General features: G+C 35.5%; 1 protein-coding gene across 1 annotated transcript in view; it reads left to right on the forward strand.

Annotated features, from left to right (window-relative positions):
- The window catches only part of LOC149822448 (putative alpha-L-fucosidase 1), an 80,104-nt gene that overhangs the window by 2,859 nt on the left and 59,360 nt on the right, over positions 1–17,885 (forward strand). Inside the window, exon 2 of the mRNA XM_089981512.1 lies at positions 229–465. Coding sequence (XP_089837638.1) covers positions 229–465 — 237 coding nt within the window. The remainder of the gene's footprint in view (positions 1–228; positions 466–17,885) is intronic.

Below are 17,885 nucleotides of genomic sequence, written 5' to 3' on the forward strand. Positions count from 1 at the left end.
CATTCATTTTGAGTATATATATTAGAGAGAGAGAGAGAGAGAGAGAGAGAGAGAGAGAGAGAGAGAGAGAGAGAGAGAGAGAGAGAGAGAGAGAGAGAGAGAGAGAGAGAGAGTTTATTGAGTCATCATTTCAGTCATTGTTGACAGTAATAATATTGTCATGGTCATTTTTTGCTGGCTTTATAATTATGGTTGTAGAAGGTTGATGATTATTTAAGCTTGACACAGTTATGGTGAAATCAAAGAGGTCTGGCTAGATGGTGCCAAGGAGGAAGGAGAGAAGGATATGGATTACTTATTTGAGGTTTGGTTTAGTGTTATTCATCAACTTCAGCCAAGGGCTGTTATATTCTCAGATGCTGGACCAGATATCAGGTGGGTTGGTGATGAGGCTGGAGTGTCTGCATCTACATGTTGGTCACTTTTCAACAAATCCCTTGTCAGCATCGGTCATTCAGATTCCCAGTATGTATTCCTTTTCACTTAAGATCAATTTCTTGATTATAAAAATAATTGGCTTCTTGGCTATTATTATGATGGTAATTATTTAGTACAGCTACAAGTATGATATTGTGTTTGGTGCATGCAAACCTCAAATTGCAGCACTTTTGAAAAGGATATTTACTTTTGCTCATTCTTGAATATTGTCTATTTGTTGTTCCTAAAGCTGCACAGTGCATATCTTGATGCCAAGATACAAATGGTACCTTATTGATCGACTTTTGTACTTTATATATTTTTTAAATAAGCAGGTTGGGGCGTTGGCCGCCTAATTCCTCAATTGTGGTAAAAATTTCAGTTGAAGGATCCTATCCAATCTAGAGGTTCATCATTCTCAAAAGGAATATCTCCTACGCTAAGAGTTAATTGTTCAAAAGGATATAAGAAGAGGACATTATTATTGTTGTTGAAACAAAATAATCAAATCTATCTTCCAATTTCCTCAAATTTCCTTCCACTTCCTTCAAGACAACTTTATCTATAAAGTGGATCTAGATTCTAGATCCTCTTCGACTGCTTGGAACTAGCCTAGGAGAACAGACAATCCTTGCTGAAGAGTACCAAACTCCAATCGTTTCCCTTTGTTTTCCAGCAATAACACTCCAAGTATGATGGATCAACCATCACCCCTTACTCTGAACAAATTTCACAACATTCTTTACAAATCCAAGAAAAAATATATATGTTGTCAAGGCTTCAGGTGATGTTGGAATTCCTGAACCTGGTTCCTCACAAATCCAAGACTCTACCCAAGCTTTCATGGTTCCATCTGAGCCAAGTTTTTCAAAATTCTACCTTCAAGACAGCATTACTTTTCCAAGTAAATTTTTTGCTAAGTATTTGGTGCCTTTAAGAAAGCACTGTATGTAATTGCAAAAACTCTCCAAACAGTATATAAAAATCAGGGTGTTTATGTATCTTTGGCTAAGAAAGTTCAGATCCAATGAAAGCCATGAACAAAACTCATTCTTACCTGATGACCATGTGCCTTTAGTCTGTAACAAGAGAACACCATCTTCCACATATTCGCTACCACTGTAGCCTGAAGACAAATAATATACTCATTCCTTGCTCTCCTTGCACGTATTGTGCCTCTTAGAAGAGCTAACCCCAAAGTCCCCAAACTTGGCTTGAAGAATAACCTACTGTTAACTGCTATGAAACACATCCTTGCAGCTCTAGATAGATGATGCCTCATCCAGATCTTGACTTTTTTCTTCCTTGTTTTTCTTCTCTATGATTGCCCCTCATAATGGTCCTCCAGCACCTCAGATCCCATCTTATCAATCAAAAGCTCTAAACCGTCTCATGTGAATGAGTTGAAAGCCATTTTCTATAATGGTATTACAAGCTCCAACAAAATCAACGGTAGGAGCACCATGATCATATTTAGCTATTCCATGTCATGGACAACTAATGCTTCCTAATAGTTATCTTCTTCCAAAAGGAAGCATATTAGGGCTAACCACATCAAGGATTCATCCAAAAAGACTCCATCAACCATTTCCAACTTGTAATGAAATATGAAAGGTGCACAAATATATGCCACTATGTGTAACGCCTCGAAACTTTAACCCAAATTTGTGACAAATTTGGGTTTTTTAAAATTCAGCAGAAATAATAAATTCGCTTTGGGTCAAACGTCTCAGGCACATTACATGCATTCATACCAAAGATATCATTCCGCATGTTTAATAATGTCTAACATCAGATAAAATTATAAGCTCATTACAAGAGTTTAAATGGAAATAATTAAAATATCTAAAAGTTGTCTCGAGAATATCAAAAATCCATGCATCAAGGCCTCTATGGCATCCCACAAACGCTCTGCACCATCTATTCCTCACCTGAAATGTTTAAATAGTAGGGTCAGACTACAACCAATCTAAACAATAGGATTACCATGTCTATGCATGTGTACAAAGTACCAAAGATGTACAATTCTATGTATATCTGCATATGTAATACAAATTCATATTATGACATGATTAGATGAATACCACATGAGACAATTAATTTCATAGATCAGATTCAAGACACATGAATAATCACAAATCAACATAAGCATCCCACAACCGCTCTACACCGTCTATTCCTCACCTAAAATGTTTAAATAGTAGGGTCAGACTACAACCAATCTGAACAGTAGGATTACCATGTCTATGCATGTGTATAAAGTACCAAAGATGTACAATTCTATGTATATCTGCATATGTAATACAAATTCATATTATGACATGATTAGATGAATACCACACGAGACAATTAATTTCATAGATCACATTCAAGACACATGAATAATCACAAATCAACATAAGCATATTCTGGCACAGTACAACACAAGTTCTACATGAAATAAAATGCACAAAATGTAATAATTGTGTTTATCTATTTATTATCCTGCAAGTACTCGCAGGCCAATGCAACCATAACAAAAGAGACCACTCGGGGGGTTTATTATGCTATGTATTTTGTTAACCCAAGTGACTAACTGAAACTAAAATTCAAAGGAAGCGATATAATAACCAAGAAAAACTCTCAAAGGACAGAACACGAAATTTAAAAAACTCATATGCTTTTCAACGAATCCAAGCATGCACAAATTTCATTCAAAACGAGAGATATACCCAAAATACTGTAATTGGGTCAAACAGACCAGAATTCTGAAAAATAAAATAGCGAGCACAAACACACCAAATTATGGTCTGATTTTATTTTTAGGTGTTTAAAGTTTAACCTGCATTCAAACACACTTCCAAAGGTGATTTCTATAATGTCAATATCCCTTCCTCCTTAACCCAACTCCAGTTAGATCGAAAAAAATATAGGCAACACATGAGCGATGATCAACCACACAAGCTTTTATAAAAATTATAACTTTACAAATTAGATTCTTTCAAAAGATGTTCAAGTTTCAAATATTTCAGAAACATAAGAACTCAACAATAATCCGATGGATTCAAGAAACAATAACACTCACAACACAAGTTCAGCAAAATAAACATTTTTTTTAGTCAAACCGAAAATGATGAAGATTGGTCGATTCAAGCACGGCGTTCTTCCGGGACAATGGCAGCAATGGAAATGATGCAGCCCACGATTGCCACAAGTTAACACCAACATCAAAAGGGTTCACCACAAATTCCTTTAGCAGCAATCTCCATCGCCTTGCAGCTCACACCAAACACTCCCCACGAGTTCCTCAAGAACCCACGATTTTCTCACTCATGACAAAACCAAACTCTCAATGATTCAAGCTAGGCATTCCAGCCATTTTCAGAGCTTCGAAAAATTACAAACAAGAGGCAAAAAGCCTTCTACATTTTTTTTCAGCATACTTTTATAGAGAAGTCAAAACTAGCATGGCCTTTTATTGGCCATGTGTGTGTGTGTGGGGGGGGGGGGGGGGGGGGGTGCAGCCACTCTTGAGGCCTCAATGCAAAATATGCAATCTCCTTACACCACTCAACTGCCCAATAGAAAATCATCCTACAAAAGAAGAGGGGCAGTTGGGCGACACCTCAAGAGGGGCCAATAGATGAATGGTGAGGTAGCTAAAGAGGGATTGACCCAGAGTTACCGGAAGCACCTAGGTAAAAGGGGAAGCGCGAAACGTCGCACTTCCGAAGTGTGAGGGGAAGCGTCCCCCTTTTATGGGAAGCGCGCTTCCCATTTATGGGAAGCACGCTTCCCCCTTGCTTCCCCATTTTTTCGCTTCCCCCTCGCTTCGGGTTCGCTTCCTAGGTCGCTTCCGAGACGATTCATAATTTTCTTCTAAGTAGTCCCATGCTTCCCCACTTCCTAAATTTTTGAAAGTGCCTCGCTTCCCGCTTCCGCTTCCTGTATCGCTTCCCGCTCCCGCTTCCTCGACTGGTAACTCTAGATTGGCCACATAAAAGGCCACTTCAGCTCACATCCAATGAAACAAGGCCACATGTAATGAACCTTGCAACACAATGGATCCAAATCCATATTGGACCAATAAATGCATTATCTCAAGGTGGTGTGATCATGCAAAAATTTTTCTTTTTCCTTTTTCTCTCTTTCCTTTTTCCTTTCTGCCCTTTTTCCCTTTTTAAAGGGAAAAAAAAAAAGAAAGAAAGAAAGAAAAGAAACTCTTTTGCAAGGTCTCACTTGACCTTTATTTGAAAAGGATTTTGAAAATTTACTCGCCTTTGTTTTTGAAAATTTGTTGAAAAAATAGAGAGACGGGATTCGCTCGTCGGTACGAGGTTCAACCATTCCTGGCGCCTTTACCTGCCTTTTGCTTTGCCTAAATTTGTCTAAGTAATTATTCTAAAAATGCTGAAATGCACATTGAATCATGCTTGTACAATGAAAATGCAAAGATGTATGCTTTTAAGGAAATATTTCAGAAATTTTGGGATTTTTCCAAGTGATTTTGAAATGAGTTTTGAATTTAGGATTGAATTAGAGAAAATCAATTTTGAGACTCAGAGTCAATTTAAAAACTTGATTTTGAATTTCAAAGTGAATTGAATTTGAGAATAAAACTCAGAATTTAGATAGAACTTGGAGGTTTTGGAGTTTGAAATGGAAATGGAGAATAAAACCTAAATTCAAACTTGAAATTTGAAATCAGAAGGGAATTTCAAAGTTGAATTGAACTTTGAAATTAGAATATTGAATTAATTTTGAAGTTGAATTTTGAACTTGGAAATGAAGTTGGAAATTGAAATTGAATTTAGAATCTGAAATTGAAATTGGATTAAGAATAGAATTTTGAATTTGAAATCAGGAAGGAATTTGAAATCAGGAAGGAATTTGAAAGTTGGAATTTTGAAATAAGATTTGAGAATAAAAGATGAATTTGAATTTGTAAATAAAAGTTGAAAATATATTTGAAAAAGTTATCTCAGAAATCACTTGGAATTTGAAAATTGATTTGAAATGAAATTCTATCCTAAATGGTGAATGACTTTAAAGAATTTAAAGATTGAAATTTAAAAACATATTTCATTCTTTAATAGAATTGAAATAAGATTAGAATTATAATACATTCATGACTATGGTCACAAATATATTATAATACAATCTATATTTAAACTCTAATAAAGAATAAAATAAATTTTTGGTTCCTTTATAGGATTTGAAATGAAATTAATCTTCAATATATCTTGACTATGGCCATGAATATATTTTAAGTTATTTCTCATATCAAATTTCGATAAAGGAAGAAAATTTCAGAGAAATATGATGATTTTCAAAAATAGACCCAAGTGAAGGTCAAATGTTATTCCATAAAAGATAAAAATCCTAAGTATTGTTCACATTTTGACTATGGCTATAAATGTAAATCATTTACTTAGGATTAATTAACTCTTATTAGAAATGTGCACGTGTCATTCGTGTTTCTCCATTTGTAAATTTTTAAAATAAAAGAAAAATAAAATGAGATGAAACAAGCATTTATGAGAATTACATGCTCATACATTCTATTCTAATACTGGAAAGATAAACATTCTCATTAATATCTAATTATTACAACCTTTAAATTGAAGTTGAAATGATAAAATCTTTAATCTAAGAAAATAGATCAACATTTTCATGTATTTCCTGAAAAAAAAAATGAGTTAGTACTAGATAATAGACAAAATATCATATTGAATTTTAGAATGTGAGCAATAAAATACTCACACGCATGTCTTACTCTAATGAAAACTCAATGCATTACTTGTATAAACTAACTACCAATTGTGAATGGAGATGATTTCAGGATAATGCTACTTGACACTTAGGTAACACATCATTGATGATCTCAAATTGCAGGCTGAATAACATCAAACCTTGTGAAATCACATTACTTAACTGTTTTGGGAACTCATAGTAAAATTTCCAAGCAAACCAAGTCAATCAACCATGTTTAAGGAGATCAACAAACCCATGATATTCGACTCAAGCATTAACAAACCAGTGGGATTCGATCCGGACTTTAGTAAATCAATGATTTGTTGGTTCGGATCTCAGCAAATAGTGAAACCGATCCGAATTTCAGCAAATCCACGATTTGCTGGTTCAGATATCAGCAAACAAAGATTATGATCCAAACTTCAGCAAATCAATGATTTGCTGGTTCGGATCTCACCCAACAAAGATTTTGATCCGAACTTCAGCAAATCAATGATTTGCTAGTTTGGATCTCAGCAAACAATGATACCGATTCGAACTTCAGCAAGTCGGTGATATCTGAACCAGGCATCAGATCCAAACATTGATAAATCAGTAAATCAGTAGCTCAGTACGCAAACCGGATCCTGGCATCCGATCAAAACAGTCCAGCAACACACGTCTACCAGCACAGCACGCTCGTCGAAAAATATTAACCTCCGGCCGAAATCTAGAACTTGATCAAGACTCAAATATTCAGGCAATCAATCGAAGTTCTGGAAATCAGATGATTCAATTTCGAAAATCGGTTGTCCAAGCATACATCTAATAACTAAATTTCAACTATTCGATAGACGATCAAAAATTCAGGCGCTAAATCGATTGCTGATAATCAAGTGGTCGAACCAGAATCCAAACAAATGAGTTTGAAAATGAGATGATTACTCAGATCAGACTTCAGATATCGGGCCGGAACTCAGACAATCAACTTCCAGAATTTTGTCAATTGGCAAACAATTACTTGCCGGAGTTCCGATGGTGCCAATAGATTCCAAATTTTAATGACCAGATTTTCATTCGGTCTGAGTCAAACGAAATTCGATTGCTGGAAGTCGGTTACAGCCTCACAAATTCCGCGGCAAAGCGATCGATCGAACTGATCCAAAGGTCAGTAGCTCAGGGATATCCGAATCAAACATTAGCAAGCCGGTGACATTCGATCCGGATGTCAGCAAACCGGTGGTGACTGATCCGGATATCGGCAAAGCAGAGATTTGCTGGTTCGGACCATAGCGAACAATGAGGTATGACCCGGATATCAAAACAACGGAGATATGATCCGGATATCAATCAAATAAAGTGCGATCCGTATAGCAAAAATGATCCGGATAACAAAACAAAAGAAACATGATCCGGATGGCAGAACGATTCGGATAGTCCAAAACAAATGAAATATGATCTGGATAGCAAAACAAATGAAAATATGATCCGTATAGCAAAATGATCTGGATAGCGAAACAAAAGAAAAATGATCCGGATAGCAAGACAATCCGGATAGCCAAAACAAAAGAAAAATGATTCGGTGATGTCCGATTCGGATCATATCAAATCGGCGAGATCCGATCCAAGCATCAGTGAGTTAGCCGACTCAACTTCGGGATTACGAGCAATGGTATGCTTGCCGAAAAAAGGACATCAATCGGAATCGCTCCAACAAGCTAACATTGATCCGAGAATCCGGTCGAAATGGTCCGGCAATACGACTATTAGCATGAATACGTTGCCAGAAAACAAGGAATAGCAGAGATTGTTTCGACAGACAAAATTGATTTGGGGAATTCATCTAAATCGCAGTGGCAATCGGAAAGAAATAACACCAGTCGGAAAAATAAGTCGCGACAGGGACCTACAATAGTCTGGCATTGATCCGGGAAATTGATCAAGGTAATCCAGCAACTCGGCTATTAATACGAGCATGGTTGTCAGAAAACAAAACTGTCAGGGATAATTCTGACGGAGCAGGATCGATTCGGAATTCCGACCAAGACAATCCAGCGACGCGGCTATCAGAATGAGCATGGTTGCCGAAAAAATCAGTGGATAATCATCCGATTAACACATCGATGATCAATCAGACACTATCCAACTTAGATAATCGGAGCTTCAAAAACATTTGCAGGATTTCGGCAGAACTCGGCGATAAACAAACGGGAAATCAGAAATATAATTGAGATTATTGAATGGGATGAGATATTGATGTACTTACTGCACAGCCTGAGTCTTCCTGATCGACGCTTCAATGGAGACCTCGGCTTCCTGGGAGGATGAAGATCTGAGCAGAGCTTAGGTGGAGGGGATTCTCTTGCGCCGCCGCCGGAGGAGTTCTCTTCACTGGGGATAGAGAGAGGGAGTGACAGAGGACGATAAGAGAAAGGAAAAGGGGAAGGAAAAGAAAAAAAAAGGAAGAGGGAGAAGGAGAAGAGGATGTGGGAGGCGATGGATGCAGTAAGAGGGTGAAAACCGGCTTGAATAGTGGATGATCCTCTCGACCCCCCCCCCCCCCCCACGACCCTTCTTATAACAGAAGGTTGTTGGGGCTTTTTTCAATCGGGTCCATTGAGTTTTATAAAATTTCAAAACGGTGGTTATTTTACAAAAGCTTTTCTTGAAAACGGTTTTAACTACGAAAACGTTTTCAAAAGAGGGTTAAACCACTTCTCTTTTTCGATTTTTTTCTTTCTTTTTTTCTATTTTTTTGTTCTTTTCTTTGTGTTTTGAAAGAAAACTCTAAAACTGTGAGGGAAAACAAGGGATTGTTTTTTATACATTTTTGTAGAATATTTATTTTATAAACTTGAAGTTTTTCATAAAAGAAGTTTTTTCTTGAAAATATAGGGTTAAAACATCAAAAAGTTTCAGAAAACGGATTCGGATTCGGAGTTTTGAGAAAATACTCAAGTTTTGGATCTCAAATTGAGGAATAGAGAACAGTGGATCAAAATGGATACCAGATGAACTGTCTAAGCCATTCAGAAAAGTATTTTTGTATTTTTATAATTTTGAATTAAAAATTGGATAATAGGCTCAGGATTGGATTTTGATATCAGCTCCGAATCTGGATCCAAAATTTGGTCAGATATGAAAAATGGATTTGGATTCCAGTGAATTTGAGAAATAAATAGAATTTGATCAGAAATTGACCCAATTTATTCAGAGGACGGGGCTAGGGGTAAAAGGGGAAATTTTGCATTTTTTTTGAAAAAATTGGGGTGTTCACAGATGCCCCTCTTTGCTGCTAAGCCGGTTGAAAGCCGAGCTTAGTGGCAAAGAAAACACACCAAATTTTGAAATGCCCAAGTTAGAAAATCTGAACTGGGTGTGGAAGAATTGTTTTGTAAAATTATTCTCAGTTGTAGCACCTTATCCTGAATGGCTTTGGGAATGACGAAATCCTCGAAAATGAGATAATTGGACAGAAGGAAATGAGGAAATCGTGATGGGACTTTGGGATGAAGATCCCAAGATGGTGAAAGATGAAGATTTTGAAGAAGTCTCCTGGCTGAGACAAAATAAGCTTTTTGAAAAAGACTCTGGTTTATCCCTTTACCTGGATGGGACGAAGGTTTAACCCTTACCTGAATGGGGGAAGGAATACATGAAAAACCACAATGGGACATTTTTGAAAAATACCTCGTGAGACGAGGCCCAAGTACAATCCTTACCTGAATGGATATGGAAAATATGGATTCCTCGCCAAGATTGGGGAAAGTCATGATGGGATTGGAAGAAATACCTCATCAGGATGAGGCAACTCTTTTTGTAAATCATGCTAGGTTATATCAAAATAGACATTGAGTATTTATTTCATGTTTGGATAGCTAGAAAATTTTGCCAATAGGATGAAATTTGTAGTTGATTCAAATGTTTGAAAATGTGCACGCATGTGCAAAAGACATTTCCTCTTTTACCTAGTGTGTTTCCTCCAAAATGAGGTTAACTCCCTAGATTCAAGAGTCAAGTTCAAATTTTTAGCGCTGTTGATTTTCTTCAAGGAAGCTATCAATTTTCTTGATATGAAAAGAAAAATAAATATTCTCAATTTCATAAAAGCAAGCGGTGAAAAGATATTGATAAAAGAATTTTGTATAAGAAAAGATGATTTCTTGCAATTTTGGCAGTTTGATATCTGAGAGTTTTCCCATGATGATCTTTTTGCACTTTTTTTTGAGACATTGAGCTTTCTTGGGTTTTTGGCGAGAAGTTTATTACATCATCCTTTATTTTGTAGATGTCCTGACTTTTTTTTTTCTAGGAAGGGTACGTCACAAACTCCTTCAACTTGGAGATGCTCTGATCTTTCTTTGTCTCAGGAATTATATTGATGATATTGTATCATTGGTTGAAAGTCTCTTGATGATAGCAGAAATCAAGTATCTTTTAGGGTTTGTTGGGAGGTTCGTCACATCCGCCTTCAACTTGGCGGTGATCTAAACTTTCCCTGGAAGGACATGTCTCAAACTCCTTCAACTTGGAGATAATCCGAGTCTTCTTTGCCCCCGGGGTCTAACTCATCCACCAGTCTTCAACTTGACGATGATTGAGAGATCCCTTTTACAGATAGTTAATTGCAACTTAAATGATTGAGGAGATATGAATTGGGTGAATTCTTTTTATCGCTCAGGATATTTCCACTGCCTGATTGCGAGAAAATTGTCTTTGAACATGCGCCATAACTATGATCAATATCAATTCGCTTCTAGCTTTTTAACATCATCGAAATTTCTTCGCTAATCATACTAAGGATATTTCTTTTATCCTTTTGGTTGATCAACAAGGAAAAAGTTTTGAATTTTGCTCTTTTTCGCAAAAAACTTCACCTTTTTAAAAAGAATACTAGAGGTAATTTGAGGTGATTCTTTTGTACAGTAAAATATTGAAATCAACAAATGTTTTTAAGCAAATTGGCAAAGTGTTCAAGAATCCTTTGTGAAATAATTACTCAATATTGATTTTGATGGGACCTTGAGCTGAAATTTGGAAGAAACAATATGAAAACATTGGTTTTATTAAGAACATTGGTTCAACCGGGATTCAACCTAAAAGCTGCAAAGAATATTGGATCAGCAGGGAATTCAACCCACAGATCGAATTTTTGAAGAATGAAGTTGGTTCAATAGGGGTTCAACTTAAGAACAACATTAGTTCAATTAAGAATGATTATCAGTTCTCTGGGAACACTATCAGTTCAATCAAGAACAACTATCAGTTCGCTGGGAACACTATCAATTCAATCAAGAACGACTATCAGTTCAATTAAGAACGACTACCAGTTCACTTGGAACACTATCAGTTCGATGAAGAACAGCTATCAGTTCACTTGGAACACTATCAGTTCGATGAAGAACGACTATCAGTTCAATTAAGAATGACTATCAGTTCACTGGGAACACTATCAGTTCAATGAAGAACGACTATCAGTTCACTGGGAACACTATTAATTCAATTAAGAACGACTATCAGTTCACTGGGAACACTATCAGTTCAATTAAGAACGACTATCAGTTCAGTTGAAACACTATCAGTTCGATGAAGAACGACTATCAGTTCAATTAAGAATGACTATCAGTTCACTGGGAACACTATCAGTTCAATGAAGAACGACTATCAGTTCACTGGGAACACTATTAATTCAATTAAGAACGACTATCAGTTCACTGGGAACACTATCAGTTCAATTAAGAACGACTATCAGTTCAGTTGAAACACTATCAGTTCGATGAAGAATGACTATCAGTTCACTTGGAACACTATTAGTTCGATAGAGAACGACTATCAGTTCAATTAAGAACGACTATCAGTTCACTGGGAACACTATCAGTTCAATTAAGAACAACTATCAGTTCACTTAGAACACTATTGGTTTAATGAAGAACGACTATCAGTTCACTGGGAACACTATCAGTTCAATTAAGCACGACTATCAGTTCACTGAGAACACTATCAGTTCAATTAAAAATGAGGATCATTATAGAGGGCTGGATTACTTTCTATGAATGGTTTCAGGATTATCCCTTATTCTAAATGGGAAGCTCAGGTTTATCCCTTAACCTGAAGGGGAAGAAAGAATTTTGAAGAGAATAAACCTGAAGTTTGAATTTGGAAGGAAAATTCTTTGATGAAGGATTTAAATGGACCATCATAGTTAGTTGTATGTGGTCTGATTTTCAGGATTAACTCCTTATCTTGAACGGGAACAAATAAAATTAAGAACTGATGAAAAGGGATAAAAATTGGTGAAAGATTGATAGAAATAGCGAAAAATTGATGAAAGTTCTGAATTTTGATAGGCCATCATAATTAACTGTATGTGGCCTGGTTTTCAAGATTAACCCCTTATCCTGAACGGGGAATGAAGAAATACCTCGTTAGAAGGAGGTTCAGGTTTATCCCTTAACCTAAAAGGGAAATTTAACCTGAGCGAAAAAAGAAGGATTGATGAGAACTATTGGAGATTGATGAAAAATTGATGAGAAATTGTCGACGAAAGACTTTATTTGTGTTACAACAATGAAGCCGTACACGATACTTCATGTACAAGGTTTTGATGATGGACAAGTGAATCAACTGCATTTCAGCTAAGGCAATGAAGAAAGATGACAAGAATTGAAGAATTCAATGAAGAATCTATGAAGACTAGTGTGCAAATGTAAAATTCATTAAATGTCTTAGATTCTTGTAAGAGTCTTACTTAGAGTGCATATTTTGATTGCATTTCACCTAAAAAATCTTTAGAAAAACTTTTCTAAAAGAACCTTTCATGAAAATCATTTTAGAAAACTCTTTACTTAATTTTTCATGTTTATTAGTCCACCAATAGACTCACCAGTCGACCAATAGACTCACCAGTCGACCAACCTTTTCGCGCCAAATTTTCTAAGCAAAAATGTCATTTTTGTAAAATTAGTCGACTAAAAGTTTTATCAGACGACCGGACAGAATGTCTGTTTTCTAGAAAATTTAGCAGCAGTCGACTGAAGGTTTTATCAGTCGACTGGATAGAACATGTGTTTTCTGAAAAATTTAGCAGCAGTCGACTGAAAAAAATTTCAGTCTACTGATGATATTATCAGTCGACTAACTTTTTCTTTAGTCGACTAAGTTTCAAAAGTTCAGATTTTCAAACGGCTATGATAAACACATTAGTCGACCAACGATAACTGTCAGTCTACTAATATTTAATTTCAATCGACTAACTACTGTTCCAGTCGACTAATTTTGCCATTTTTCTGTAACTTTTAAAATGCGTGTCTTCATTTTTCAAACGTTTTTATCGTTCAAAATGGACTGTTTTGACACCCTTTCGTACCCTCAATGCATGGAATCTTTTAACTATAAATATGAGTGTATTCCACACTCAATAAACATCGAATCATATCGAATTACATTGAATTACAAAGATCGAATTCTTTGATTTTCACTCATATTCATTCAAGTATTCATTTTCTCACTCGATATTTTCACTCCATTTTTTCACTCAAATTCTTTTAAGAGACAGTGAATTCGTGAGTTGAGTATTCAACAACCTCAAAAGTCAATTGCATTTCATTTGCATTCATAAGAAGGGCTCGTAGGTTGATTGTAAGTTGATTATTTCATTTTTCTATAAAAGGAAAGGACTCCTTGGTTTAAAGGAGTTGTTTGCTTTCAGTAGGATTGTTACTGAAAGTGAGACCTGATTTAGTCTGTATGATCTTGTAGTTACACAAGGTTGATAGTGGAAATCTCAAGCGGGTTTTGCTTTGAGACTGGATGTAGGTCTGGAAGATCGAACCAGGATAATTTATTGTGTTCTTTGTGTGATTGCTTTGCAAATTTCAAAATCCGTCATAATTCCAAAGACGATATTTAAAAGCACTATTCACCCCCTCCTCTAGTGCTCGTTGCCTCGATCCTATTGCACTTTTATTTGGCATCAGAGCAGGTTAGCTATTTTTTTTATTTGACCATCATCTAGCATGACATCATCTCAGTATAAAGAAGGATGCTCCTCTATTCGTCCTTCTCTTTTCAACGGAACAAACTATGGCTATTGGAAAGTAAGAATGACAATATTCCTATAATCCATAGATCTCGAAATTTAGAGAGTTGTTTTAGAAAAGCACTAAATGTCATCAACTAATTTCAGCCAATGGACCGATGAAGAGAAGAAGACTGCTTCACTCAATGCCAAAGCTATGAATACGATGTATTGTGCCGTTGATAAGTTAGAGTTCAATCGCATCTCTCAATGTTCCACAACAAATGAAATTTGACATACTCTTCTCGTTTCTCATGAAGGTACGTCAAAGGTAAAGAAATTTAAGATTACTTTTTGGGTTCATAAATTCGAATTATTTAAAATGAAGCAAAATGAGTTTATATCGGACATGGTAACAAGAATGATCGATATTACTAATACTCTCAAATCCCTTGGGAAAGAATATTCGCAAGTGGATTTAGTTAGAAAAGTCCTGAAGTGTTTAACTCCTGAATGGGAGAGAAAGACCACGGCTATAGAGGAAGCCAATGATTTAAATAACCTTTCTCTTGAAGACTTACTTGGTAATTTGATGGTATATGAAGTTCAACTTCAAGATAGATAAGAAGAAGAACCCAAGAAGAAATCTTTTGCTTTCAAGGCCACTTCTGACTCTAAAGATTCAGAAGAAGATGAAGATATTGCCCTCATCACAAGGCAATTCAAAAGATTCATCAAAAAAGGGAAGATTTCAAAGAAAGGTAAAGAAAACGATTCTTCCAATCCTAATGAAGTCAAGTGCTTTAACTGCAAAAAGGCTGGACACATCAAGAAAGATTGTCCTTTTCTCAAAATCAAGCCCAAGGACCAATTCAATAAGAAAAAGGCATTTCAAGCATGTTGGGATGATAGTGACTCTTCTTCCAATGAAGAATCAAATGAAAAAATCGCCAATATGTGCTTTGTAGCACAAGAAGACTCGGTAAGTCAATTTGAGTATGATGATTTATTAAAAGCATTTAATGATTTATATGCTAAATTTAAGAGTCTAAGTTCTAAAAATAAAGAGTTAAAAACAAAAAATTCAACTCTTGACTCTCAAAACAAAGTGTTACTTCAAGATATAGAAGATCTCAAGAAGGAAAACTCTTGTCAAGCATTTGAGATAAAAGAAATTGGAATTAGAACCAAACTCTTGAAAGTGCAGTAGGATCGAGGCAACGAGCACTAGAGGGGGGGTGAATAGTGCTTTTAAAAATTGTCTGCAGAATTTTGACGGATTTTGCAATTCGCAAAGCAAACACACAAAGAACACAATAATTTATCCTGGTTCGGTCTTTCCCGACCTATATCTAGTCCCCAAGCAAAACCCGCTTGAGATTTCCACTATTAACCTTGTGTAACTACAAGATCATACACAGACCGAATCCGGTCCCACTTCCAGTAACACACCTACTGAAAGCAAACAACTTCTTTAAACCAAGGAGTCCTTCATTTTACAGAAAATAAGTAAAAACTTACAAACAACCTATGAGCCCTTCTTATAAATGCAAATAAGATGCAATTTGGCTTTTGAGGTTGTTGAAATACTCTACTCACGAATTCACTTTTCTCAAAGGAATTTGAGTGAAAAACTAAAGTGAAAAATATCACGTGAGTGAGAAAATGAATATGAGTGAAAAGAAAAGAGTAATAGATTCAAATTGATTGAATTGCAGTTCTTTTGAGTGTAAAATGCACTCATATTTATAGTTGAAACATTTCATACGTTGAGGGTATGAAAAGGTGTCAAAACAGTCCATTTTGAACGATAAAACGTTTGAAAAATGAAAAGACACACCTTTTCAAAGTTTCAGGAAAAACGACAAAATTAGTCGACTGGAACAATAGTTAGTCGACTAATAATTAGTTATTAGTAAACTGACAGTTATCGTCGGTCGACTGATCTGTTTATCGAGCTGTTTGAAAATCTGAAGTTTTAAAACTTAGTCAACTAGAGAAAAGTTAGTCGACTGATAATATCATTAGTAGACTGAAAAACCTTTCAGTCGACTGTTGCTAAATTCTTCTGAAAATACATGTTCTGTTCAGTCGACTGATAAAGTCATTAGTCGACTGCTGCTAAAATTTTCAGAAAACAAACATTCTGTCCGGTCGACTAATAAAACCTTCGGTCGACTAATTTGACAAAAATGACATATTGTTTAGAAAATTTGGCGCGAAAGGATTAGTCGACTGGTGAGTCTATTGGTCGACTAATAAACACGAAAATTTAAGAAAAGAGTTTTCTAAAAAGATTTTCATGAAGGGTTCTTTTAGAAAAGTTTTTCTAAAGACTTTTTAGCTGAAATGCAACTGAAATATGCACTCTAAGTAAGGCTCTTACAAGAATCTAAGACTTTTAATGAATTTAACATTTGCACACTAGTCTTCAAAGATTCTTCATCGAATTCTTCAATGTTTGTCATATTTCTTCATTGCCTTAGCTGAAATGCAGTTGATTCACTTGCTCACCATCAAACCCTTGTACTTGAAGTATCATATACGGCTTCATTGTCGTAACAATCTCCCCCTTTTTGATGATGACAAACTTAATCAAAGATGAAGCATTTAGATATATAGATGGAGATTTTACTCCCCCTATCAATGTGTTGCACAACATTAAAAGTTAGTACATTCAAAGCACATATATCACATATTGATTGGTTTGCATTTCCACCATTACTTAATGCATTTTTTTTTAAAACTTTTTATCTTTTTCTTCTGCAATTTCCATGCATGTGTTTACCAAATTCTATTTTTTTCTCCCCCTTTGTCATAATAAAAAAGAGTAAGGGCAGAAATAGCATAAGCAAAATGTAAATTCAAATTCAAAATATTACAACTCATAAAGTATCAAAGTTCAGTAAAGACCGAAAACAAAGATCAGAAAAGTGAGTTAAGCAAGTCCTTGATTGCAGTAATATCTTTCTGAATCGAAGAAAGTTGTTGAGTTACATCTTCACGAAAAGTGTGTTGATGCAGCTCCAAAGCTTCCAGTTGCTGTAAAACTTCATCATTGTCTTGACTAGTATAAAATTTCTTTCGTTTTGCTTGAGATGAAGGTGTCACAGAAGATGGTGAGGGTTCAGAAATTGATGGTTCAGATGATTCAGTTTGATCAAAGTTTAAAGGAGGCAGATATTTGATTTTCATTCGTTTAAAAATAGTTTGATTAAAGAACTCCTTTTGCTCAATATATTTTTCATTGGTTAAGGGAACTTTGAAATGTCTGAAAATACGAGTAAGAATACATCCATAAGGAAGAAATGGTTTTTGTTTTCACAAATTAGTAAAATACACGTTGGCCCAATTTACAGAAATATTTCCAAATAAGACATAAAGAGTTGTAGATAGATCTGTGGAATAGTAATCAAAAGAACCAGTTTTAGGTAGAACATTATGGGCAAGGATTCGTCCAGCAATGCGTGCACGAGTTTGAAGATTAGTATTTTTGAAAGGAGGGCAATGAGGTGCACCGGGAAGAAGAATTTGTTCAAAAATTCTTTCTATCATTAAGTTCAATAGTATTGAAAAGAGTGTCTGAAGGTGGATTTTCTAGGATTTGTCTAGGCATTTTAGAATCAAACTCAATTTCAACATCGCGAACAAGAGAGGAAAGAATTTCAGTTTCATGATGAATTTGTAAATTTGTGTAAAACAAGTGGATCAGAAAAGGATAATGAAGGGGGTCTACACA

The sequence above is a fragment of the Nuphar pumila genome, chromosome 11 (genome assembly GCF_984573655.1).
Source record: "Nuphar pumila chromosome 11, dmNupPumi1.hap1.1, whole genome shotgun sequence".
In the NCBI taxonomy this organism is placed as follows: Eukaryota; Viridiplantae; Streptophyta; class Magnoliopsida; order Nymphaeales; family Nymphaeaceae; genus Nuphar; species Nuphar pumila.